The 27,839-nt window shown below is 42.4% G+C and overlaps 1 protein-coding gene across 1 annotated transcript in view; it reads left to right on the forward strand.

The window, feature by feature from the left end:
- Positions 1-15,434: 15,434 nt before the first annotated feature.
- Positions 15,435-27,839, forward strand: part of FRMPD2 (FERM and PDZ domain containing 2) — a 125,631-nt gene continuing 113,226 nt past the window's right edge. Inside the window, exon 1 of the mRNA XM_025396643.1 lies at positions 15,435-15,790. Coding sequence (XP_025252428.1) covers positions 15,766-15,790 — 25 coding nt within the window. The 5' untranslated portion in view covers positions 15,435-15,765. The remainder of the gene's footprint in view (positions 15,791-27,839) is intronic.

Here is a 27,839-nt window from a genome sequence, read left to right on the forward strand (position 1 = left end):
AAACAACTACATCTCATGAGAGCTCACTCACTATCATGCAAACAGCAAGGGAGAAATCTGCCCTGTGATCCGGTCACCTCCCACCAGGCTCCCTCCTCCAGCATTGGGGATTACAACTGGACATGAGATTTGGGTGGGGACACAAATCCAAACCATATCACTCACCAAGTAGCCCTCAAGGTCACTCTGACAGAAGGACTGTGGCTGAATTTCACATTTTAGGAGGTTGGGTGGAGTTCCAGTGGTGACCACGAGGTGGTGTGGTCACCAGAAGATGCAGCAGTGTCAGGTCTACATTGTGGGATAGGGGACTGCCCTGTCCCTGTTCTCAGAAGGCCTTTCTTCTCTGCAACTTGACAAAGGCAAAGAAAAGCATCCCAGACAATGCATACCACCCCATTTCTCATTATGGCCTGCTCCCCATGTTTGGCAGAGTTCTTTAGCCCAAGGGGAGAAATCACATTGACTGAGAGGTCATAACCCAAGAAAATACAAAGGATATCTAGACTTCTGCAAAGAAATGCTTTATTGGACAAGATTTTTTTCTTTATAGGAAATGGTCCGCTGAGGTACAGACAGAGGGGTGGTGTTCAGACCATTCCAGCACTGAGCTGCTGAAACATGGGCCTCCTTGGCCGTTCTTCCTCGCATACTCTCTAGAGTGTACCCGACACACAGCTGATTTCAGTAAATGTTTGGATAAGTGATAACATAGACTATAATGAAAACAACAATAGTGCTAATGATGAACTCATATTGAACATGTAAAATATGCCATGGATGGCCATGGATTTGTTCATTTAATTCTCACAATCATTCCATGTTAACGAACAGGCTAAGTCACTTGCCCAGGGTTCCGTGAGCAGTGGGAGAGATGAATGAGTGATTGAACGATGGGGATAAATGGCGTCGTTGTCATGTGCTTTCAGGTTCAGCCTCAGTTTGTGTAACAGAAGAGTTAGGGAGAAGGGAGGCCACCACGGGAGTTGAGGGACATAGGGAGGCGGAGTTTCTCTGACAGGTGGGTGGCCAGAGGGTGGGAAGGAGCAGTAGGGTGGGCAGGGTGGCTGTGTGTGTGGCACTGCAGCAGGGCGAGGGGGCAGGGCACCATGTTCTCACCTCACGACCCAACAGGAGCCCAGGCAGCACCGAGTGCATGTGAGCCAAAGCCATTGTGGGCCATTTATGGATTAAAGCCGTATTGTTGGTTAAGGCAAATACTTGAGTGAGAAATCATGGGAAGATCGCCAGCCTCAGTTGCTTTGCAGCTGGAGAAATCCAGAGGCTCTCCTGCCCTCTGTGATGTGGAAGGAACCAGGACAAAGGATGTGCCTTCCTTAAGACCCCTTCTCAGTGGTAGATAAATTGTCCAAGAATGGGCCCCTTTCCCAAACTTTGCACTTCCTTTTTCAACTGGGTACCGGAGAGATCATTCATTTCTTCCTAGAACTTTGTCAGCAACTGGAATGTGTTGCCACGAGAAGAAAGGCCGTGGGTGCTCAGTGTCTGCAAGCTTCGCCTCGGGCAACCTTGCCCTGTGTCCGACTCCTCTTGCTCTTCTTCCTGCGGGCTCCATGTGTGCCTCTGTCTCCACGGCCTGTCTCAGTGGATCAGTGATTCTGGCCCCAACTCGCTGCTGCTTTTTCTCTGAGCGCCAGATTTGTCTCTTCCTCCACCTGGGCCAGAGCAGTTCATAAGCTCATTGTACCTGCAAAGAGAGCCACCTGAGCCATCGTGGCAGGGGCAGATGTCTGCACCCAGAGCGTCTGAGCTGGAGGTGGGCAGTCCTCCTCCCACCGGGAGAAGCTCCCTCAGCCTCCTCCTCATGGCTTCCAGGCCTGGCCCATGGACCTGGCTGTGGAAATCTTAGTAAAGTGTGTGCTTTCCTTTTCAGTTGCAGTTCTTAGAAACACAATGCCCAGATGTTATCTAAGCAGGTAGTAGAAACACCAACCAAGGTCAAATCATCGCAAACCACAGACATTTGTCAGCTGCCCTTGTACTTGACAGGCGAGCGCTGCAGAAGTTGAACTGTAGCCCTACAGCCCTGGGGCTGTTAAGTAAAGCCCAGGTCCCAGGTCCCACCCCTGCTGTTTCTGGCTGGTCTACCCGTCTCATTTGGCTCTATCTCCTTCCCCAGCGTGCTGGACTCCCTGTCCTTTCTGGTCACATACGATGCAGTTCAGCCCAGGCCTGTCCTGCCAAGCACTGCCTGGCTGGGGTCCAGCCCCTTCACTGGTATTTAGCAGGATCCTCCTTCCTTTGTACACAAAGCCTCCTTTCTGTTCAGCCTTTCTCAATAACTACCCAGGCACCATCTGCTCCAGATTTGAAACCTGGGAGTCGGGTCTGCTCAGGCTTAACTCTTTAAAAATCCTTGCCCTCCCCCACCAACCAGAACAGGTACAAGGCACTGAACCAGCCTCTGGCATTTGTCCCTCCCTCACCCCAGGTCCCAGTCACCCCTGCCCACACCTCCCTGGGTCTTCCTGATTCTCTGATCCTCTGCACAGCCCCAGCTGTGGGGCTCACCGGCTGCTTACCATCTCCACTGTTCCTCTCTGCCTGGTCACCATCTCCGTCTTCCCCATGTTCACGCCAATCCATTTCCACTTCTGTCTGAGCTTCATCCTACTCATCAGCAGGTGACTCTGAGGGTGACTTACTGAAAAGACTGAGGCCATCTGACATGAGATTGTCCACGTTCTCCCCTTGGACCCGAATATTTTCCACGCTTTCTCCCTCCCTCTCACTCCAAAGAAAGAACTTCCCTCTACCTCTCCAACGCTTTCACTAGCATTGGTTCTTCTAGGGGAAGAAACACAGACTTTTTGGGGTTCAAATCCTAACTTTACCATCTTTTACAGCTATGTGTCCTTGGGAAAATTATTTGACTTCCCTGTACCTCAATTTCTTAATCTGTAAAATCAGGACAATACTCTCTGCTTCTGTGTGTGTGTGTGTGTGTGTGTGTGTGTGTGTGTTTGGACTCGTGTACTGCATGCAAAAACGTTGACACTTACTGGGCCTGAGTTACAGCACATTATTCTGGTCCTGCTCTCTCTGACACCTATCCTCTGTAAAGGCACAAATATTCTACCGTCCAATCGGCATGCATTTATTGAACATCTGCTCTGAGTCTGTCCCTGTTCTAGGTGCAGGGGGTACAGAATTGAGGCAATCATTCCAGAGTTTTCACCTAATAGTCACATACCCTTTTCCTCCTTGATCTCAGGGTCTCATTTTGTGAACCCATCAGGGAGCGCATGCTCTAGGAAGCTGAGTTCGTCCTCCCCTCCAGGGAGAAATCATGACTGATCAGAGCCAACTGTGCTCATCCTCTTCTACTTTGGTTTAGGGGTGGACCCTTGATCTTGTCTGGCCAGTGATAGAAAAGGGGAAGTTGACTAGGGATTCTGGAAGATTCTAAACAGATGTGAAGATCAAAGTCCTTTCTCTTCCTTCTGACATAGTTGAGTTGGATGTGAAGGCTGGAGCTGCGGCAGCCATTCTTTGGTGTGAGAAGAACAAATGTCAACCTCAGGCTCTGATGTTGCTGAGCTGCTGAATGTGCATTTATGTGGGGACACAGGTGTCCTTGATTGTCTAAATCGCATTTCATTGCTTCATCTGTCACATGCAGCTGAAAATGTCCTGCCACAAGCAGGAAGCAAGATGGATATGATCCCAGCCATCAGATAGCTAATGTTTGTCATTAGGGAGATAGAAAATAAATGAGAAATAAATACATAGTATTAACATAAAAACTGGTAATTGCTATAAAGAGGACTAATAGAGTCAAGGGGACCCAGCCTGATAAAGGAACACAGACTTTCTAAAGAGGCAGCGCTTGGACAGAGGCCTGAATGAAGCGACATCATAGCAGATGAAGATCTCCAGGCAGGAGGAACAGCACATGCAAAGCCCTGGAACAAACTGGGACCTCGGAAGAATACCAGTGTGACTGGAGCAGGGGACATCAAGGAGAGAGGGACTAGATCTAACCAGGGTTAGATCACAGGCGATCAGTGGGCACCCATCGGTAGGTCTGAACAAGGGGATTGCGTGATCTGCCTTTGGTTTTCGAAGGACAACTTGACTGCTGAGTGGGGAATAGGCTGGGTCATCAATCATTAGAGCGGGACTAACCAGGAAGCTCCCTCAGTGGTTCAGGTGGGGAATGATAGTCCCAGGGGAGGGTGGAGGGGGATGGTGAGGCGTGTCAGATGTTTTAAGCAAAGTTGGCCAATTGATGTGATGTAAGGACCCAGGGGAGTCAAGGGTGGCTGTTTTTTTTTTTTGGGGGGGGGGGCCTGGGAATTGAAGTTGATGGTAAGGACATTTATTGAGATAATTAAATTGGGGAGGGAACAAGGGCTTCCTTTTGGTGGGAGAGATGATTTGAAAATCAACAACTGTCTTTCAGGTATGCTTAAGTTTCCTATTAGACCTCAGGGAAGTGAAGAAGTGTGGGCAGTTGGTCAGAAGAATCCAGAGTTTACATTGGAGGGACAGGTGCTCTTTGTAAATCTGAATTTGGGATTATTGCCTATGCTGGTAACTAAAACCATGCTGATTGTCGGCGAGGAATGGGGATAGAAAGGGAAGAGAAGATGCTGAGGAAGAAACTCCCAGGAATCGCGTGTTTAGAGGGCAGCGCAGGAGGAAGCAGGCGAGAAGAGAGAGTGGCCAGCGGGCTATAAAGACAGTTGGGAGCATTCATTCTAGAACCCAAGGAAATAAAGGGTTGTGAGGAAACGGGGCTGATCCAATGCTCCTGGCAGGTCAGGGAAGATGAGAATTGAGACTGACTCTTGGATTTGGCATCCTAGACAGAGTCCTTTCAGTACTATTGGGGGCAGGAGGAGCCTAATTTGAGAAGAACCAGGAGAGAGGTAGGAAACAGATAAGGGAACACAGGGAAGTAGGTGGGTTTGATGTGGGAGCACAAAGGAGTTCCCCCTCTGACAGCTTCTCCTTCCTCGGTGAGGCATGAGGTTACTGCTCAGCATCGGGCGAGGAGAAGGCATGGCTGCAGCCTGGAAGAAGTGAAGAGACTGACTGGGATATGCAGCAGGACGACTAGGAGCTGTGAGGGCCACCAGTGGGCTGCAGCCATGAGCGGGGAGCAAGACGAGGCAGCACAGCAGAGGTTTGTGACATTCTTCAACATGGCTCAGCTGCTTGGACACAAAGAGGAGGAGGGGGAAACCTGAATTTAACTAGAATTTGGTCCCCCTACCCCTGGTAAGTATGAGAGAGGCGGTAGGGTTGAGAGCAGATGCAGTGGTGGCAGATACATAGCGTTCGCTGTGGCAGGCAGAGTCTCATTGTTCTACAGTACTTGCTTACCAGACCTGTGGGTCTCAAACAGACCTAGGAGTAGGTTCCATTATCATCTCCATTTTACAAGTGAGGAAACAGTGAGGAAACAGAGGCACAGAGGAGAAGTAACTTGCTCAGGTTGCAAAGCCAGTATGTCATGGAGCCAGAATATGGACTCAGGCAGTTTTGGTTGGATAATCCCTGCTCTTAACCCTGTGCTGCATTGGTGCTTGCCCTCCTGGCTACATGCAGGGGAGTGATTTCAGTGAGGAGATATAGGAATGCAGCTGATGTAACAAAATGCAATGGCTCAAATTAAATATATTTCCTTTTTCTTTCTTAATACTCCGGGGAAGATGTTCTAGATGGGTATAAGTTAGGGTCTCAGGCTTCCAAGATCACTGTGGTTATCATCACTGCCATTCTGAACCCTGTTCCTATGCACACATCCTATCCACTCATGTCCCATTGGCTGGAACTCTGTCACATGACTGCACCTAGCTGCAAGGGAGGCTGGGAAGTGTGGTCTGGTGTGTGCTTAGTAGGAGTTCCTGACACATGGACCATGAACTCTAAGCTGGACAGTGAGAGAAGTACAGAACAGTGAAAAAGTGGTAGGATTCATGAATCATAAATGGGAGGTCTTGATGAGCACAAAAAATTGTCAGAGTTGGGTAACTTGAGGGAATAAGCTGGAAAAATAGTAGTCAGTGGCTGGTCTGAGCATAGGATGTTTGAGATGTAAGTTTTGCAAGTAGTACAGCAACATTTCCTTGTAATGACAAAGGTTGAGTTATGAACATAGAAGTAGATGGCTGAGGTAGGATGAGGAAGGTAAAGTGAGGAGATCAAAGATGTGTTGACGTTATAAAGAAGCAGGGCAGGATAGACCACAGGGAGTCCAGAGCTGACAGCTCCAGTAAAGGAACAGGCCCTCTCTAAAATATGCAGGACCCAGGACAAAGAATGCAAGTGGAGGCCCACGTATGTTAGGTCTAAATATTTAAAAGTTATGAGTCAAGCCATCAGACTTTAAATAAAAATCTGACTTTAAATATGTCTGTCTTCGTACCTTAGTAAATGTACCTTCATAACCTCCTGGAAGATTAAATGTGAAATGAAAATTCTAACTCTTTGGAATTTATGGACTTCTAGCCCCAGGCCATGGGCCACTACTCTTCCAAGTCTTCCCCACACTGTCGGGGCTCCAGGTCCTCACAGCCAAGCTCCAGCCACATCCACATCTGGAGGACAGATGCAGGGAGGAGGCAACCCATACAGGTCCTGAAAGCTGGCATAGTGCTGGTTGGGCAGAGCACTTGGAGCAGAGCCCAGAGGAGGGGCATAGGGGCTAGCACATCACTGGTTTTACCGTGTTTCCCACCATTCAGAAGCAGCTGGTTTAGAACAGAGGGATGGCCTTTTGAAGACTCAGTTACAACACCATCTAGGTGGCAATGCCTTGCAGGGTTGCGGAAGCATTCTCTGGGAAGCTCTATATGCTCTGAATCAGCATTCACTAAAGGCGTTCCTTCTCCCATAGCCGGGTTTCATGGGCCCAGAGTCAGGCGGTAGAAATGAGGGTGGCACCATTCATTATTACCCCTAGTCACCCACAGCAAAAGTTTTGCTTCCTGTTCCTGTGACCTTATGCTGTGCATGCTGTTAAGTCTTAGTTTCAGATGAAAGAATGCTTCTACTGGGAGACACAACAGTTAAGACTACCCAGTCATTGTGGGTTCTTCATGCCTCTGAATCAACAGGCAAAGATGGGAGTTACTATGCTGGCTGAGGTGACTGATCCTCACTGCCAAGGGGAAATTCAACTGCTGTTACACAATGGAGTAAGGATTGGAGATCTCTTAGGGCATCTCTTAGTATTACCACGCCCTGTGATTAAGGTCAATGGAAAACTACAACAACCCAATTCAGACAGGAGCTACCAATGGCACAGACACTTCAGGAATGAAGGTTTGGGTCACTCCATCAGGTAAGGAACCATGGTCATCTGTGATATTTGCTGAAAGTAAAGGGAATACAGAATGAGTAGTGAAAGAAAATAGTTATAAACATGAGCAACGACCATGTAAACAGTTATAGAAATGAGGACTGTAATTATCATGAATATTTCCTCCTTATTTTGTTATGAATATATTTTTTGTGTGTATATAATATTTGTTTTCTTTCCTTTCTTATTCCTTTTTCTGGGACATAATATATATTGACTTTATATCATAGTATTTAAGTATTGATAATTTTACATCAAGTATTTAAGTTATGATATATCAAGAGGAGAAGTAAACATCATTCAAGGATTTTACCTCTCTTATGGGGAAAGGGTTATTAAGTGGTTTTATTTATTTATTTATTTTTTGTCGTATGCAGGGTAGTTGTAACATGTTAGGTGAAATAATGCCCTTGTTATTGTCTTGTCTTTATTTGGAAATTAAGTGTGATATACACTTTACAGATACACTGTGTGTCTTTAAATCACAGTCAAGTAGACACAGGGTAGACTTGTGGTGGCTAATTTTATGTGTCAATTTGATTGGGCCATGAATTGCCCAAATACTTGGTTAAACGTTATTCTGGGTATATGATATTTTTTGGCTGTGTTCCCACCCAAATCTCATCTTGAATTCCCACATGTTGTGGGAGGGACTTGGTGGGAGGTAATTGAATCATGGGTTCAAGTCTTTCTCATGCTGTTCTCCTGATAGTGAATAAGTCTGATGCTGTCTGATGGTTTTAAAAAGAGGAGTTCTCCTGAACAAGCTCTCTCTCTTTGCCTGCTGCCACCAATGTAAGATACGACTTGCTCCTCCTTGCCTTCCGCCATGATTGTGTGGTTTCCCCAGTCATGTGGAACTGTAAGTTCAATAAAACCTCTTTATTTTGTAAATTGCCCAGTCTCAAGTATGTCTTTATCCGCAGCATGAAAATGGACTAATACAGTAAATTGGTACCAGTAGAGTGGGGTGCTGCTGAAAAGATACCCAAAAATGTGGCATCTACTTTTTAACTGGGTAACAGGCAGAGGTTGGAATAGTTTGGAGGGCTCAGAAGAAGATAGCAAAATGTGGAAAAGTTTGGAACTTCTTAGAGACTTGTTGAATGGCTTTGATCAGAAGCCTGATAGTGATATGGACAATAAGGTCTATACTGAGGTGGTCTCAGATGGAGATGAGAAACTTGTTGAGAACTGGACCAAAGGTGACTCTTGTTATGTTTTAGCAAAGAGAATGGCAGCATTCTGTCCCTGCCCTGGTACCCCCCAAATTGATACCCTGTACACCCCAAATTGGAGGAGATTTTTGGAAATTTGAACTTGAGAGTGATGATTTAGGGTATCTGGTGGAAGAAATTTCTAAGCAGCAAAGAATTCAAGAGGTAACTTAGGTGCTATTAAAGGCATTCAGTTTTATAAGGGAAGCAGAGCATAAACATTCAAATCATTTGCAGCCTGACAATGTGATAGAATACAAAAACCCATTTTCTGAGGAGAAATTGAAGCCGGCTACAGAAATTTGGAAAAGTAACAAGGATGAGGCTGGAAACCATCATTCTCAGCAAACTAACACAGGAACAGAAAACCAAATACTGCATGTTCTCACTCATAAGTGGCGATTGAACAATGAGAACACATGGACACAGGGAGGGGAACATCACACACCTGGGCCTGTCGGAGGGTTGGGGGCAAGGGAAGGAATAGCATTAGGAGAAATACCTAATGCATGCAGGGCTTAAAACCTAGATGATGGGTTGATAGGTACAGTAAACCACCATGACACATGTATACCTATGTAACAAACCGGCATGTTCTGCACATGTATCCCAGAACTTAAAGTGTAAAAAATAAAAAAAATTAGAAAAAACAGTGACAAGGAGCTGAATGTTAATCACCAAGACAATGAGGAAAATATCTCCAGGGCATGTCAGAGACCTTTGTGACAGCACCTCCCATCACAGGCCTGGAGGCCTAAGAGGAAAAGGTGTTTTTGTGGGCCGGGCCCAGTGTCCCCATGCTGTGTGCAGCCTAGGGACTTGGTGCCCTGTGTCCCAGCCACTCCAGCTGTAGCTGAAAGGAGCCAGTGTAAAGCTCAGGCCATGGCTTCAGAGGGTGCAAGCCTCAAGTCTTGGTAGCTTCCACGTGGTGTTGAGCCTACAAGTGCGCAAAAGTCAAGAACTGAGGTATGGGAACCTCTGCCTAGATTTCAGAAGATACATGGAAATGCCTGGATGCCCAGGCAGAAGTTTGCTGCAGGGGCAGGGCTCTCATGGAGAACCTCTGCTAAGGCAGTGTGGAAAGGGAATGTGGGATCAGAGTCCCCATACAGAGTCCCTACTGGGGCACTGCCTAGTTGAGCTGTGAGAAGAGGGCCACAATCCTCCAGACTCCAGAATGGTAGATCCACTGATAGCTTGCACTGTGTGCATGGAAAAGATGCAGACGCTCAACACTAGCCCATGAAGGTAGCTGGGAGGGAGGCTGTACCCTGCAAAGCCACAGGGATGGAGCTGCCCAAGACTATGGGAACCTACCTCTTGCATCAGCATGACCTGGATATGAGACATGGAGTCAAAGGAGATCATTTTGGAGCTTTAAGATTTGACTGCCCCACTGGATTTCAGACTTGTATGGGGCCTGTAGAACCTTTGTTTTGGCCGATTTCTCCCATTTGGAATGGCAATATTTACACAATGCCCGTACTCCTACTGTGTCTAGAAAGTAACTAACCTGTTTTTGATTTTACAGGCTCATAGGTGGAGAGACTTGCCTTGTCTCAGATGAGACTTTGGGCTGTGGGCTTTTGGGTTAATGCTGAAATGAGTTAAGACTTTGGGGGACTGTTGGGAAGGCATGATTGGTTTTGAAATGTGAGGATGTGAGATTTTGGAGGGCCCAGGTTGGGATGATATGGTTTGTCTGTGTCCCCACCCAGATCTCATCTTGAATTCCCACATATTGTCGGAGGGACCCGGTGGGAGGTAATTGAATCATGGGTGCAAGTCTTTCTCATGCTGTTCTCATGATAGTGACTAAGTCTTATGAGATCTGATGGTTTTAAAAAGAGGAATTCCCCACACAAGCTCTCTGTCTTTGCTTGTTGCCATCTATGTAAGATGTGACTTGCTCCTCTTTGCCTTCCACCATAATTGTGAGGCTTCCCCAGCCACATGGAACTGTAAGTCCAAGTAAACATTTCTTTTGTAAATTGCCCAGTCTCAGGTGTGTCTTTATCACCAGCGTGAAAACAGATTAATACAGTGTACCTGTAAGGTTGTTTCCCAGTGAGATTAGCATGTGAGTTGGTGGACTAAGTAAAGCAGACTCCTCTCTCTAATGTAGGTAGGCATCACCCAGTCTGTTGAAGTCTTGAACAGACACAAAAGCAGAGGAAGGGAGAATTTGCTCTCTCTCTCTCTCTCTGGCTGACTGTGCTGGGCCATTGGTCCTCTGCTCTTTGGGACTTACCATGTTTCTCAGGCCTTTAGACTCAGAGTGAAACTATCTCATCTGCTCTCCTGGATCTCCAGCTTGCAAAAGGCAGATTGTGAGGCTTCTCAGCCACCATAATCACATGAGACAATTCCTTATAAATAAATATCCAATTGGTTCTATTTCTCTGGAAAACAAAAGAGCACAACTGGCAATTGGATTTATTATTGAATTTCACTTGATTATATACCTCACTTTCAAGAACTCTCTATAAATAGTAATAAACACAGTTTTTGAAAGTGAAGCAATTAAATTTAAACATATATAAACTCAAAGATTTTGATCAGCCTAAAACCTCCTTCAGCTGATAAACAACTTCAGCAAAGTTTCAGGATACAAAATCAATGTACATAAAAATCACTAGCATTTCTATGTGCAAACAACAGCCAAGCCAAGAGTCAAATCAGAAAGGCAATCCCACTCACAATTGCCATAAAAAGAATAAAATACCTAGGAATACAGCTAACCAGGGAGCTAAAAGATCTCTACAATGAGAATTACAAAACACTACTCAAAGAAATCAGAGAAGACACTAACAAATGGAAAAACATCCCATGCTCATGGATAGGAAGAATCAAAGCATTAAAATGGCCCTACTGCCCAAGGCTATTTACAGATTCAATGCTATTCCTATCAAACTACACAATATTCTTCACAGAACTAGAAGAAAACTATCTTAAAATTCATATGGAACCAAAAAAGAGCCTGAGTAGCCAAGGCAATCTGAAGCAAAAAGAACAAAGCTGGAGGCATTGAGTTACCCAACTTCAAACTATACTACAGGGCTACAGTAACCTAAACAGCATGATGCTGGTACAAAAACAGGAACACAGACCAATGGAACAGAATGGAGAGCCCAGAAATAAGGCTGTACACCTACAACTATGTGAATCTTCGACAAAGCTGACAAAAACAAGCAATGAGGAAGAGACTCCTTATTCAATAAATGGTGCTGAGATAACTGGCTAGCCACATCCAGAATATTAAAACTGGACCCCTTCCTTATACCATATACAAAAATTAACTCAAGATGGATTAAAGACTTAAATGTAAAACCAGAAACTATAAAAACACTGGCAGACAACCTAGGCAATCAATACCATTTGGGACATAGGAACTGGCAAAGATTTCATGACAAAGACACCAAAAGCAATCACAACAAAAGGAAAAATTGACAATGGGATCTAATTAAACGTAAGAACTTCTGCACAGCAAAAGAAATTATCAACAGAGTAAACAGAAAACCTACAGAATGGGAGAAAATATTTGCAAAATATGCATCAAACAGAAGTCTAATATCCAGCATCTATAAGGAACTTAAACAAATTCACAAGAGAAAAACAAACAACCCTATTAAAAAGTGGGCAAGGGACATGAACAGAAACTTCTCAAAAGAAGACATACATGCGGCCAACAAGCATATGGAAAAAAGCTCAAAATCACTGATCATGAGAGAAATACGAATCAAATCCACAATGAGATACCATCTCACACCAGTCAGAATGGCTACTAATAAAATATAAAAAATAACAGATGCTGGCAAGGTTGCAAATAACAGGGAACACTTATACACTGTTGGTGGGAATGTAAATTAGTTCAACCATTGTGGAAGACAGTGTGGCAATTTCTCAAAGACCTAGAGAGAGAAATGCCATTTGACTCAGCAATCCCATTACTGGGTATATACCCAAAGGAATATAAATTGTTCTGTTATAAAGACACATGCACATTTATGTTCATAGCAGGACTATTCACAATAGCAAAGACATGGCATCAATGTAAATGCCCATCAATGACAAATTGGATAAAGAAAATGTGGTATACATACACCATGGAATACTATGCAGCCATAAAAAAATAATGAGATCATGTTTTTCATGGGAACATGGATGGAGCTGGAGGCTATTATTCTTAGCGAACTAATTCAGGAACAGAAAATCAAATACAGCATGTTCTTACTTATAAGTGGGAGCTAGATCATGAGAACTACGAAGACAAAGAAGGAAACAACAGACAATGGGGTCTACTTGAGGGTGGGGGGTGGGAGTAGAGAGAGAACCAATAACTATTGGGTACTGGGCTTAATACCTGGTTGATGAAATAATTTGTACAACAAACCCCCATGACATGAGTTTACCTCTGTAACAAACCTTCACATGTACTCCCGAACCTAAAATAAAGTTTTTTTTTTTTTAAAAAAGATCATACATAATAAAGAATTTCGGCCGGGCGCGGTGGCTCAAGCCTGTAATCCCAGCACTTTGGGAGGCCGAGACGGGCGGATCACGAGGTCAGGAGATCGAGACCATCCTGGCTAACACAGTGAAACCCCGTCTCTACTAAAAATACAAAAAACTTAGCCGGGCGAGGTGGCAGGCGCCTGTAGTCCCAGCTACTCGGGAGGCTGAGGCAGGAGAATGGCGTTGAACCCGGGAGGCGGAGCTTGCAGTGAGCTGAGATCCGGCCACTGCACTCCAGCCTGGGTGACAGAGCGAGACTCCGTCTCAAAAAAAAAAAAAAAAAAAAAAAAAAGAATTTTGACATGAAAAGAACCTTAAAAAATAAAAATACATAAAATATTACAAAATTATATAGGGAATGACACAGAGATGACTCAGAGAGAAACAATTAGCTTTGATAACTTGAAAAACAAAAATACATTAACAAAATTTCTGTGCAAAAAAAATGGACTTAATGAAATGTTAGCAGAGCAACAGTAGAGGGGGGTTACTGCTGGATGCTAGTATTTTTAACAGAAAAAGTGAAGGTGGTGGTGACTTTTAGCAGATCAGCATTTACCTGTTGACCAGTGACTTAGGTGTTGCTTTTTTGTTCTGTTGTGAACCAGCCACATGACTGGAGGAGTTAACTTTCTTCCTCTGAGAGAAAGATTGCATTGTCAGCCTGAGAAAATTACTAAATAAAAATTACCTGGACACTTGCTGAAAATATAGATGCTCTGGCTCTGGCCCAGAGATTCAGGTTCAGCAGATTCAGGGCGGTGCCTGGGAATCTGCATTTTATCGTCTTCAAGGCTGAATCTGATGAGAAGATAAGTTTGGAAAAAACAGTAAAAGATGGTTGCAGATATTGTAAAATGTTTTGCTAGCTAGCAGGGAATGTCAATACAGATAGCTTTAAGCAGGAAAAATAATTTGTAAAACATTGTGTTTTTTAGTTTTTTTCAAGTAATATAAGGTTATAAGGGGAAAAATACCAAAATGAACAATAATTTTCCTGACTAAATAATGAACCAAAACTCTTTCCCCAAAGCAACCACTAGTAAGTTGCTTGTGATTCCTTCCAGAACCACAAGACTATGGCTACATAATATTCTAATATACTACAGTGTATAAAGAATAATATACATAAATATACATAAATATACCTGGTCTTTATGTACCTATTTGTGATAAAAGGAAATGTACTAGGTTATTCCATACCTCTTGTCGCTTCAAAAATTTTCTAGGCAATTGTTATATGCCAGCACACACAGAACTACGTTCTTTCTTTACACAGCTGCATAGCTGGTTTTCTGCTGTGTGTGAACCACAGTAATCACTGTTGATGGGCACTTCAGTGGCCTTCAATTTTCTGCTATGACAAAAATACACTGCAATGAGCATCCTTTCTCAGATGCCTTAGTGAACTTTTGCAAGAATGTCCATGGGGTTACTTCTTAGCAGCTGGGTTTACAAAGGATATGTGCATTTACAAATTTGATGAATATTACCAAATTCCCTGCAGAGAGGTTGCACTTATCTATAATCTCACTATTGGCATATGAGAGTGCTCATTCTCCATGCCCTCACCAGCACTGAGTTTCATCAAATTTTTTTTTTTTTTTTTTTTTTTTTGAGATGGAGTCTCACTGTGTCGCCCAGGCTGGAGTGCAGTGGCGCGATCTCGGCTCACTGCAAGCTCCGCCTGCTGGGTTTGCGCCATTCTCCTGCCTCAGCCTCCCGAGTAGCTGGGACTACAGGTGCCCACCACCATGCCCGACTAATTTTTTGCTATTTTTAGTAGAAATGGGATTTCACTGTGTTAGCCAGGATGATCTCGATCTCCTGACCTCGTGATCTGCCCGCCTTGGCCTCCCAAAGTGCTGGGATTACAAGTGTGAGCCACCGCGCCTAGCCTCAAATTTTAGTATTTTATTCTGTAGTCAAGCAAAAACTCATGTTTTCTTTTTAAACAAATACTTTTCAGTTTTGACACTGCTTTTGATTTAAAGGGCTTGAGAGATCTGTTCTTTTGCCCCTTCCACTACAGAACTATGATCTATTTCTTGCTGTTCTCCATCTCTGCTGGTTCCTATCTGAATCCAAGCATCAGAGAGAGTAAGAATTCCTTTTCCCCTAACCACATTTTTCTTGCTTTCTCACAGACAGATCCAGGTTATCCTTTCCTCCTGTTGCTTTCACATGGTTCCCTGTCCTGTTGGTTGCTGGTCCGATGTCTGACACCATGAAAGGGCGTGGAGGACTCTTGAGTTGATGACACTAAGCTTCTGCTCTGGGGCCGCCCCTAGTTCCTTGCAGAGCTTTCTTTTGATTGGACCAGGAGATAAAGATACATCAGTGTAAAAGCCCCGCTGAGCAGCAATCCCATTGCCTTCAGTGGCACCTAATCCACTTGAGCTCTTCCTGGCTCTCTCGGGGGTCACTGGCTTTGAGGACGCAGGCTGCTGGGGTGGCGGTGCCTGCTAACAGGCCACAGACTGCGCAGAACCCAGGGAACGAGAGTGGTGGCAGGAAAGGGAAGGGGCCTTGTTGACTCACTCACTGGGCAGCAAGTGCTTAGTGACAAGCAGTAAACAAAGGCAGCGGCAACAGTGCTGGTGGCAGGGAGCTCCGCGGACAGACTTGCAAGAGACCCCTGCTCCTTGTTGGAAAGTTGTCCCATGATGAAGGCCTAGAACCGGTCACGGAGACTTTTGGATGCAGCCTTTAACGAAGGACGCAGGTATTCCTTTGTGTCATTCAGTTTTCTCCTATAAATCTGGGTCAGGGAAAGGGCAAACTTCTTACTGGGTCTAGGTATCCGGAATAAGAAGAACACAGCTGGGCAAGGACCTGTGTCAGTGCCCTTTGTGCTATTATTTGGAGTATTATCTGTTCCAGGTCATTGGCTAAGCCTGATAGACATTGTATTTCTGTTTTAGGAATAAAGAATGGGCTCAGACTAGAAAACATGGACTTTAGAATCAGAACAACCCCTGTTTGCATCACTGCTTTGCTATTCAGCATCTGTGCAAATTCAAATGACTCTTTAAACTTTCCTAAGACTCATTTTTCTCACCTGTAAAATGGGGATAATAATGTGTTACGATGTTGTTGAGGATTCATGGGGTGACACGTGTAAGGCACTTAGAACATACTTGGAGCATCCGAGTAGCCCAGTAAATGGTGGCTGTCACTATCTTTCAGAAGCAAGTGTTTTGTTATGGCTTAAAGAGTATCAGTGGTTTAAAGTAAGAAGTCTCAGGCTATGTCTAGCTGACTTCCAGAAAACGATGGAAAAGAAATGATTCACCTGGCTTTATTTGTATGCTTAAAGGAAAGAAAAAACTCAGTTGAGGTTTTCAACAGTTTAAACAACTTTTTTTTTTTTTTTTTTTAAAGCAACAGTTGAGTTCAAAGATGAGTCATGCCTATTTCTCCTGGCTAAATCCTGTGATTTGCTATAGGCTGTAGCTAAAACCAATTAAGTAGTTTATTAATTCAACAAGAACTTACTTGGTATCTCCTGGGGCCAAGCCACATGCTAGATGCTGGGGATTCTCCCTCGGCCCAGAGGATCTTCCAGATCATCGGAGAGTGGGAGTTGGGGGGCAGAATGTTGGACCTGCATGAAACCTGGCAGTGATAGCAAGTGCCGAAATGGAGGCGGCATGGTCTCCTGGGAGAGGTGATGCTTGAGTATGGCTTTAATGCTAAGTGGACACTAGCAGGAGGTGGGAGCAGGGGGAGTGGGAAAGGCATCTCAAGCAGAGAAAAGCACATGCAAAGGCCCAGTGGCATGAATAAGTAAAGCATACTCTGGGAACAGCAGGCAGTTTGGCCTAACTTTAGTAAAATGGGAACAGGGGAGTCTGATAAGAAAGGAGGCTGCAGAGGTGAACAGGGGAGAGCAAGGAAGGCCTTCTATGGCCCAGAGTTCACTCAGAAGGTCCCAGATAGACACTGGTAGTTTTAATGAAGAATGTGTCGTGACTGCATTTAATATTAAGAAGATTAATCTAGTAGCAATATGGGTGTGGGATTGGAGAGGATGAAACCTGGAATGATGACAGATGGCCTAACCTAAGAAAACAACAGTGGGATGTAGAGAAGAGGAGGCCTCCAAGCTGGTGCTGCCAGCACTGTGAGCAAAAACAAATAAATATGCATCTAATAAGTTCATTATAAATTTTACTGATATGAAGGATGTATATTGCACAATTTACAAGTAATAAAATATAAAATACTCTTTATTACAAATTCTATATAGCCATTTGATTCTCACAGCATGCATTCATTGATTTTTGCTGAACTCTTATACCGTTGGTCAGCCTGTTTGCAACTGACCACTGAATGTAGTTCCAATATGAACGCTGGTTGATATTTTTGTTTACATTGACAAGTAAGAAGAAAGTGAAACAATGAAGATGATTGTCTTAACTTCACTCATCTGTAATGACATGAGTGACTGCTGGATCAGATGACAGTTTTTGAGTTTGGAAGAGTATTTTCCCAATTTTTGTGTTATTCAGAATGTAACAAATATGGACACGGCACACTTTTAGGTTTAATCTGCATGAACATTTTCTCCATCACTTTCTTAGTTTTCTTAGGGAATGAAAAAACAGCAAACCAAGCCCTAATTTGTAGCTTTTGACAATTTCTGTGGTATAAATACTACCACCATGGCCAATCACAAGCTCCCAATGTGATATCGCTAAACACAAAGGTGGAAGAGCTGTGCACCAGCACACCATTACATAGTGTTTCCAAAATAGAAATATATTTCATTTAAATAAGTTCCAAAGCACAGACAACAGTAAAATGCAGAAAAATAATTTGTAAGTAGTGAGTTTCAACATACTGTTAATATAACTTATTTAATTGGAGATTTTTATAACACTTTTTGGTAATGGCTGTGTTTAACAGCCAGCTTACAAAATTTTTGGAAATTTAATAATTGGCTCTCACAGGTCAGTAGGAGGCTTCTTCAGCATGTCACAGGATCCAAGAGAGGTTTAAGGAGCAAAATACAGGGTGGTGAAAAAAATGACTCATGGGCACAAATGAAGGGAGCACGAAAGAAGGAATTAGGAAGAATACTTCTTTCTCTCTAGGGATGAAGCTGTCACTCACCAAAATGTTGGACTCGTTGAAAAGAACACGAGTTGAAAAGATGGCTATGAATTCAACTGCTAAGGAGTAGCAAGGGCTGGAGTGTGCAGCCCAGGACAATGCTACCTGCAGCTCCATCAGTGAAGTCATTTCTGATCTGAAACCCTAGTTTTGCTGGCTTGTCTCTAGCTTATTACCTGCCCTCTCCATATATTCAGCATTCATAACATGAAAAGCTAGGATTTATTGAGAAACTGCCATGTGCCAGACACAGTAACTCATGGTATAAACGAGTAAAGAGAGGAAGTAACTTGCCCACGGTGAGGTGGGATCAATCCAGCTCTGACCTCGGAGCCTGCTCTTCCAGCCACTCTGCTTTTCTATTCCCATTCCCCTTCTGAGTTGTATTCACCCTGAGATGTCAGTGTTTTTAGCTGCTTTCCTGGCAGAGGTCTGCTTTCGAGGCTGATTCCTGTTCCCCAGGCTTCTTTTCACCCTTGGTCACTGGCAGTTCTATTGTTAACTGCCCTCTCTTTTTTTTTTCTTGCCTTAGCTGTAAGCCTCCTTTATTCCTGTATTTCCTTAAGCTATCATAGCCCAACATTGTTGGAAATAGAGTACGTAATGAAGGGAGGCAGGAAGGAGATGTGTAGGATGGTGCACAGGAACCAGTTCCAGGAGGGCTGGTGCCAGGCAGGAGGCAGATCAAGGCTGAGCTGTCAGAATTCACTCTTCCATAGATTCAAGATGGGTTAAACAGTGTCTGGCTAGACAGTAAATGTATTAGACATTTTTTAAAAGTGCCATCTAGGAATTTCCTTTGTTTCTTCTATCAGTATCGTTTTTTTGTGATGCCAGTTCACAGAGTGCAGGCAGCATCTGAAGTATTCACCCGTTAAATTACTGAGTCATTCAGCCAGTGGGGGAAGAAGGAGCTCCAGATTTGAGTGTCCCCACAGAGCCTGCAGAAGGACAGGAGGCAAGGAGGATGTGGTGCATCTGAGGCTGGAAAAAGGCCATGGGAGCAAGAGGAAGCTGCTGGAGATCAGTCCAAAGAGGTGGGCATGAGGTCCTGTAAACCTTGCTCAGGATCTGAGCTGATCCTTTGGAGAACAGAAAGTGGCTGAAGGTTTTCACGAGGTGTGACGTGGTCAGATTTGTGTTTTAGGAAGAGAACTCTGCAAGACAGAGAATGGATCAGGGCAGGGGCAAAGTATGGTTGTAGGAAACCATTTTGTAGGATTTCCATTTCAGTGGTCATTCAGGGGAGGGTGCTGGTGGCTTAGACCAGGTCAGTGGTGGTGGAATTGGAGAGAAACAGGTGGATTTTGGAGATTTTGGAGATGATGATTAAAGGAATGGGGAGTTGAGGGATGGGAAGGAGACAATAATGTTGTCTGAAGGTTTGGCTTGAGGGGTTAGGTGGTGGAAACGCTGTTTGCTGTATTCAAATAAGAGAGGTTGAAAGAGGAGGAGGTAAGGGGAAGGTGAATTCAGTTCTGTGCATCCAAGGGGGTTGTCTAAAGGACATCCTGGGACCACAAAGCAGGAGCTCAAGAAACAGGTCTGAGCTTAAGACATGGCTGTGGAGGGGATGGACTGATGGTTGGTAACTTTGGAGCATGTAGAGTGATTTGAAGAGGGGGCCAGGGCAGGGTGAAACCCAAGGACCACTGACATTTGGCATTGCCTTTATTCATTGTTACAAATAATACCATGGCAAATATCTTTGAATATACATCTTCGTCAATGATGTTCTTGGCATCAATACCCAGAAGAGGAAGACCCTGATGGCGGGAATGGACATCCCTTGGTTCTTGATACAGATTGCCAACCTGCTTTACAAATCAGCTGTCCCACATTGGCCACACATAAGTAAGGTCTCTGAGAGGGATGGTTTCATTGCCACCTCATGGGCACTGAGCACTCATCATCGAAGCCCGCTTGAGGGATGAAAATGGGCCTCGTGACTGCGTCCACTGGCAGCTCCTTGGATTATAGGCAGGAGTGGACAGTTTTCCATATTGTTTAATAAGGAACCACAGTTTCTTTTATGACTTTTCTTAGTCTCACTTTCTCAATTATCTACTGCTGTTGGGCCCATAAGATTTTTCTGTTTCTTTGCACAGAAATAGTCACTTTCGGTTTGACCTTCATCCCTTATCCCAGCTGGCTGTATAGCTCTTTGTAGATATCACTGTGGGAAGCAGCTTCCTGACTCAGGGCCTGAGGAGGGGTTTGTGGTAAATAAAGCCCAGGAGAAGAGCTTGAGACTGGAGTCCTCTCCCTGAAACCACTCAGAGCGGGATTTTGGGCAATGCCTTCACCCTCCCACCTTGGCTCTCTCCCGTTTCCCATCTGTGCTACAGCAGGTCTCCCGGATCCGTCAAGTGTGAGTTAGGGACCCCCTCTTCACTAACCACTACTTTAAATGATCTGCTCTGGATGGATTAAGTTGACTGAATGAAGCTGCTTCACTTCTAGAGGAAAATTTTTAAACAAAGCATTCACCTAGTGGGATTTGTGACAGGGCGAGCCACTTCTCAACCTGCATTAGTCTGGGAACCCATGGACAGCCTGGCCCTGCCAGAGTCCCATCAGCCAGAGGTTTATCCCTCAATCATCGCTGCAGGAGGAGAGAAGGCTCTGCTGTCCATGAAGGGGGGAACTCCCAGGCCTGTTCAGCTTCTGGATCCCCCTGAAAGCTGCATTTCAGTGACCCTGGCCACCTTTGTACCAGGTACCACCTGCCCCCCCATCAACATCCACATGCAACACACCTCTGTGCATCCTATTTCCTGTATGCTGAGAAATGTTCCCTAGGAGGCAGAGAATTGGCGTTGCTGGGACTCGGCAAATGCATGTTCTCAATTTTGATAGATGGCTCTAAAAAATCTATACCAATTTAATTCCCATGTTAATGGGTGTTATGAGAGGGCCTGGTCTGCTGCCCCCACCTTGCTAACATCAAATATTTAAATTTTTGACCCTCTGATAAATTCTCATTGCTGTTTTGTTTTCCTTGATTTACTAGAAACATAACAAATCTTTTCAAATATTTATTAAGTAGTTGTATTTTTTCACCTGGTTATTTCTTAACTTTTAAATTGAAGATTTTTTTTTTTCTGAATTGATGAGTAAATAATAATCCTTTTGCCATTATATAGATTTTCTTCTAGTCTGTTGCATATTTTCTTTTACATTTTATTTTCATATATGGTTGGATAAGAAGTTGTAAAGAAGTTCCAAGGAGCACAGAGAAGTCCCTATACTCTTCCTCCAACGTCGCCCGGTGATTATATCTGACCTAATTACAGCACAATGGCAAACCCACCATTTGACATTGGTACAATATGTGTATAAAGTACTACGCCATTGTAACACTTGTGTAGATTTATGTAACCACTACCACAATCAAGACACAAAATTATCCTATCCCCACAAAGATCTATCACTCTGCTCCTACTATCTCTGAGATCAGTCTCACAATATGTGACCTTTTGAGACTGGCTTTTCTCATTTGGCCTAATGCCCTTGAGATCTATCCAAGCTGTTGCATGTGTCAATAGTTTGCTCTTTATTTCTGAGTAGTATTCCATGGTATGAATATACCACAATTTGTTTAACCATTCACCAAATGAAGGATATTTTGACATTTTTGGCTTTCACAAATAAAGCTGCTATTACAAATAAAACACACATGTTCACATGCAGCTTTCTGTGTGGATATTCGTTTCTCTGGCTTAAGTGCACAGAAGCACAATTGCTTAATGGTATAGTAAGAGTATGTTTAGTTTTTCTCTTTTTTTGAAAGAAACCAACAAACTCTTTTCTGAAGTGGCTGTACCACTTACATTCCCACCATCAACTTAGAAGAGATCCAGTTTCTCTGTGTCCTCATAAGCATTTGGTATTGTCACTTTTTTTCCCCCCGTCATATAGGTGGACAGGGATATCTCATTATAGACTTCATTTGCCTTCCCCTTATGGCCAGTGATGTTGAACATCTTGTCATGTGCTTATCCGCCGTGTGTATATCTTCAGTGAAATGTCTTTCTATGCCATTTGCTCATTTTTCTAATTGGATTGTTTGCTTTCTGCTGTTAAGTTTTGAAACTTCTTTATAGACATCCTATATGTGAGCACTTCGCATTAAGCATGGCACTTAAATCTACTTTCTGCCTCTATGGATTTGTTTATTCTGGATATCTCATATAGATGGAATTACACAATATGTAGGCTTTTACATCTGGCTTCTTTTACTTTAGCATAACGTGTTCAAGGCTCATGAATGTTGTAGCATGTATCAGTACTTGATTTCTTTTTATGGTTGAATAATATTCCATTGTATGCATGGACCACATTGTGTTTATCCATTCATCCCTTGATCGACACTGAGTTGTTTCCACTTTTTGATTATAAATAATGTTGCTATGAACATTCACACATATTATTTGTAGAAATATCTGTTTGAGTCCTTTGCCCATTTTGAAATTGGATTGTTGGTGTTTTTGTTACGGAATTGTAGGAGCTCTTTATATATTCCAGCTACTAGACTCTTACCAGATTGAGGATTTGCCAATATTTTCTGCCATTCTGTGGATTGTCTTTTCACTTTCTTGATAATGCCCTTTGATGCAGAAATGTCTTTTGATATCTGTTGTCCGATTGGGTCATTTTTCTTGTTCTCTTCTCAATCCATGGATTCTCTACTCAGTCTTCTCCATTCTGTTGCTCTACTCAGTCTTCCCCTTTCTGCTGTTGAGCCCACCCATAGTGTTTCTAATGTTGGTTATTGTATTTTTCAGTTCTAAAATTTTCATTTGGTTCTTTATATTTCTTTGTCGAGCCTTTCTATGTCTTTGTTTTAATTGTGCTTGTCATTGCTCACAAAAATCCTGGTCAGATAATTCTAGCATCTGTGTTATCTTGGTAGTGGCTCCTGTTGTCTTTTTTTACTCAAGTTGAGATTTTCCTGGTTCTTGATATGATGAGTAATAGTGATTGAATCCAAAATGTTTGGGTACTATCATATGAGACTCTGGACCTTACTTAGAGCTTCATTTTTAGCAGATGTTCCCTGACACCGTATGAACAGAAGGGCTCTGCTTCATTACTTCCAGGTAAAAGTGGAAGTCTAGGTCCCTCACTCAGTCTCTCTTGATAACCTTAAGGGCATCTTGTTGTGACTTTTCTGGCTTCCCTCTAGTCCTCTGCTGACACCACCCTTGCTAGGAGGGTCGGGAACACCTTATTACTGCTCCTCATGCAACACGTCAGGGGATGCGTTGTTACCACTGCATGGTGGTAAAAGTACTGACCCTCTACTATACATTCCCTGGTACCACCCCTGTCGGGAGGCCAAGGGGCATCTTGTTATCACCAGAGGAAGGTGGGAAGTCTAGGATGTGGTGCAAGTCACCACTAGGTAGGAATGAGAGTTTCAGCTCCTACTTGGCCTTCTCTGAACTGACTGTATGGAGGAAATGACTGTGCCTCATTATAGCTGGATGATTGTAAAGTCTGGGCTCTCCTCTAGGCCCTTGCTGACCATTTGTCGAAAAGACTATCTCAATACTAATTACCTTTGCTCCTTTGTCAAAGATCAGTTAAATGTATATGTATTGGTCTAGTTTTTGACTCTCTATTTTGTTCCTTTAATCTATTTGTGTATTCGTTCACCAACATCACACTGTCTTGATTAATGTACCCTATAATAACTCTTTTTTCCTCTTTTTTAAATTGAAGAATGAATGTTAGAAGTTTTTATTTTTTACTTTTTAGACTTTTATTTTAGGTATGGGGTACATGTGCAGGTTTGTTATATGGGAAATCTCGTGTCACCAGGGTTTGTTGTACAGATTATATTGTCACCTCGGTACTAAGCCTAAGGACACAATAGTTATTTTTTGGGCTCCTCTCCCTTCTCTTATTCTTAACCCACAAGTAGGACCCTGTGTCTGTTGTTCCCCACTTTGTGTCCATGTGTTCTCATCATTTAGCTCCCACTTATAAATGATGACATGCAGTGTTTGATTTTCTGTTCCTGTGTTAGTTTGCTAAGGATAATGGCCTTCTGCTCCAACCATGTTCCTGAAAGGGACATGATGTCATTCTTTTTATATGGCTGCATAATATTCCATGGTGTATATATATACTACATTTTTTTTTATCCAGTCTACCATTGATGGGCATTTAGATTGATCCCATGTCTTTGCCATGGTGAATACTGCTGCAATGAATATACACATGCATATTTCTTTATAATACAATGATTTATATTTCTTTGGGTGTATACCCTGTAGTGGGATTGCTGGGTCAAATGGTAGTTTGGGGTTTGTCTCTTTGAGGAATTGCTGCACTGATTTCCACAATGGTTGAACTAATTTACACTCCCACCAACAGTGTATTAATATTCCCTTTTCCCTGCAACCTCACCAGCATCTGTTATTTTTTCTTTTTATTAATAGTGATTCTGACCGGTGTGAGATGGTATCTCATTGTGGTTTTGATTTGCATTTCTCTAATGATCAGTGATATTGAACTTTTCTTCATATGCTTATTGGTTGTGTGTATGTCTTCTTTTGCAAATTATCTGTTCATATCCTTTGCCCACTTTTTAATGGGATTGTTTGTTTTTTTCTTGTGAATTTGCTTAAGTTTCTTATAGATGCTGGATATTAGACCTTTGCCAGATGCATAGTTTACAAATATTTTTCCCCACTCTGTAGGTTGTCTGTTTACTCTATTGATAGTTTATTTTGCTGTGTAGAAGCTCTTTAGTTTAATTAGATTCCATTTTTCAAGTTTTGCTTTTGTTGCAATTGCTTTTGGCATCTTCATAATAAAATCTTTGCCAGTGCTTGTGTCCAGAATGGTATTGCCTAGGTTTTGTCTTCCAGGGTTTTTATAGTTTTGGGTCTTACACTTAAGTTTTTAATCCATTTTGAGTTGATTTTTATATAATTGTTTAAGGAAGAAGTTTTGTTTTAATCTTCTGCATATGGCTAGCCATTATCCCAGCACCATTTGTTGAATAAGGAGTCCTTTCCCTGTTGCTTGTTTTTGTCAGCTTTGTGGAAGATCAGATGGTTGTAGGTGTGTGGCCTTATTTCTGGGCTGTCTATTCTGTTCCATTGGTTTATGTGTCTGTTTTTGTACCAGTACCAAGCTCTTTTGGTTACTGTAGCCCAGTAGTGTAAAGTTGGGTAGCTTGATGCCTCCTGCTTTGTTCTTTTTGAGTAGGATTGCCTTGGTATAGTAACTCTTGAAGTTGGATATTTGGACCTGTCCTACAACTTTGTTTCTCTTCTTCAGTATTGTGTTGTCTGTTTTAGGTGACTTGTTTTCCTTTTTCATTTAAATTTTAGAATTAGTTGTTGATATTCACAAAATAAATTTCTGGGATTAAATCTACAAGTTGAGAAGAAATGACATTTTAACAATATTGAGTCTTCTCTCAGTGAACATAGAATACTCTTCCTTTGTTTTGATTTTAAAAATATTTAAAAGAAATATTTTTATTTCTTTCATCAGAATATTGTGCTTTTCCTTATAGGGATGTTACACATATTTTGTTAGGTTTATTTCTACATACTTTGTATTTTTGGTGTTAATGTAATAATTGATATTGTGTTTATAATTTCACATTTCAGTTGTCATTGCTGATGTTAATTAAAGTCAAAACAGTTGAATTTTGTATATTAGCCTTCTGTCCTGCAACGTTTCTATAATCACTTATTAGTTCTAGGAGATTTTTTGTTCATTATTTGAGATTTCATACATACACAATCATGTCATCTAGTAACAGAGATAACTTTCTTTCTTTCCTTCTAATTTATATACTTTTTATTTCCTTTTCTTGTCTTATTACATTAGCTAGGAATTCCCATAGTGAGAGGGGACATCCTTGTATTTTTCCTGATCTTAGCAGGAATGCATCTAGTTTGACACCCTTAGGTCACGTGTTGGCTGTAGATTTTTTTTTTATAACATATTTTTTAAAAATTAAGTTGAAGAAATTTCTCTCTATTCCTGGTTAGCAGAGAGTTTTTAGTCATGATTTGCTGCTGGATTTTGCTAAATGCTTTTTCTGTATTTATAAATTGATTATATGATTTTTCTCTTTAGTCCATGAAAGTGGTGGGTTGCATTAATACATTTTCAAATGTTAAACCAGCCTTACATACCTGAATTAAATTTCACTTGATCATGGTGTATGATTATATTTATACATTGTTGGATTTGATTTGCTAATATTTTGAAGATTTTTGCTTCCTTGTTCATGAAAAACATTGATCTGTAGTTTTACTTTCTTGCAAGATTTTTATCTGGTTTTGGTATTGGGACAATTATGGTCTCATAGGATGAATTAAGAAATGTTCCCTCTGCTTCTATTTTCTGGAAGAGATTGTAGAGGATTAGTGTCATCTTTTCCTTAAATGTTTGGTAGACTTTAATAGTGAAATCATTTGGGCCTGGTGCTTTATGTTTTGCAAGGCCATTAATTATTAATTCAATGTATGTAATACATATAGGCATACTTAGATGATCTATTTCTCTTTGTATGAGTTTTGATAGCTTTTCTCTTTCAAGAAATTGGTCCATTTCTTCTAAGTCATTACAATTGTGGTCATATTATCCTTTTTAATGTCCATGGGATCAGTAGTGATGGCCCTTATTTCGTTTGTGATTTTAGTTATTTTTATCGTCTCTCTTTTTTTTTCCTCTCTTGGTTACTTGGCTATGTGTTTATCAGTTTTGTTGATGTTTTCAAATAATCTGCTTTTAGTTTTGTTGATTTTCTCTACTGTTTTTCTGTTTCCAATTTTATTGATTTCTGTTCTAATTTCTTATTATTTGCTTCCTTCTATTCAGGTTCATGCTGTTATTTTTTCTGTAGTTTCCTAAGGGTGGAAGATTAGATTATTAATTTTAGATCTTTCTTCTATTCTAATATATGCATTTAATGTGAGAAGTCTCTGTATAAGTACTTCCTTCATTATATCTCACAAATTTTGATAACTTGTATTTTCATTTTTGTTTAGTTAAAAATGTTTTTTATTTTCTGTTGAGATTTCCTTTTGACCCATTCACTATTTAGAATTGTGTTGTTTAATCTCCAAATAGTTGAGAATATTCTGGCTACCCTTCTGTTATTGATTTACAGTTTGGTTCTACTGAGAGAACCACATCTCTATGAGAGAAATCATACTTTGTATGATTTCTGTACTTTTTTTTTCTTTTTTTTTTTGAGACGGAGTCATGCTCTGTTGCCCAGGCTGGAGTACAGTGGTGTGATCCTGGCTCACTGCAAGCTCTGCCTCCCAGGTTCAATCCATTCTCCTGCTTCAGCCTCCCGAGTAGCTGGGGCTACAGGCACCCGCCACCACGCCCGGCTAATTTTTTGTATTTTTTTTTTAGTAGAGACAGAGGTTTCACCGTGTTAGCCAGGGTGGTCTCGATCTCCTGACCTCGTGATCCGCCCCCTTGTCGGCCTCCCAAAGTGCTGGAATTACAGGCGTGAGCCACCGCACCCGGCCGATTTCTGTACTTTTAAACTTGTAATCTCAGCTACTTGGGAGGCTGAGGCATGAGAATCGCTTGAACCCAGGAGGTGGAGGTTACTAGTGAGCCAAGATTGCACCACTGCACTCCAGGCTGGATGACAGGGTGAG

Source organism: Theropithecus gelada, chromosome 9, assembly GCF_003255815.1.
Source record: "Theropithecus gelada isolate Dixy chromosome 9, Tgel_1.0, whole genome shotgun sequence".
Lineage (NCBI taxonomy): Eukaryota > Metazoa > Chordata > Mammalia > Primates > Cercopithecidae > Theropithecus > Theropithecus gelada.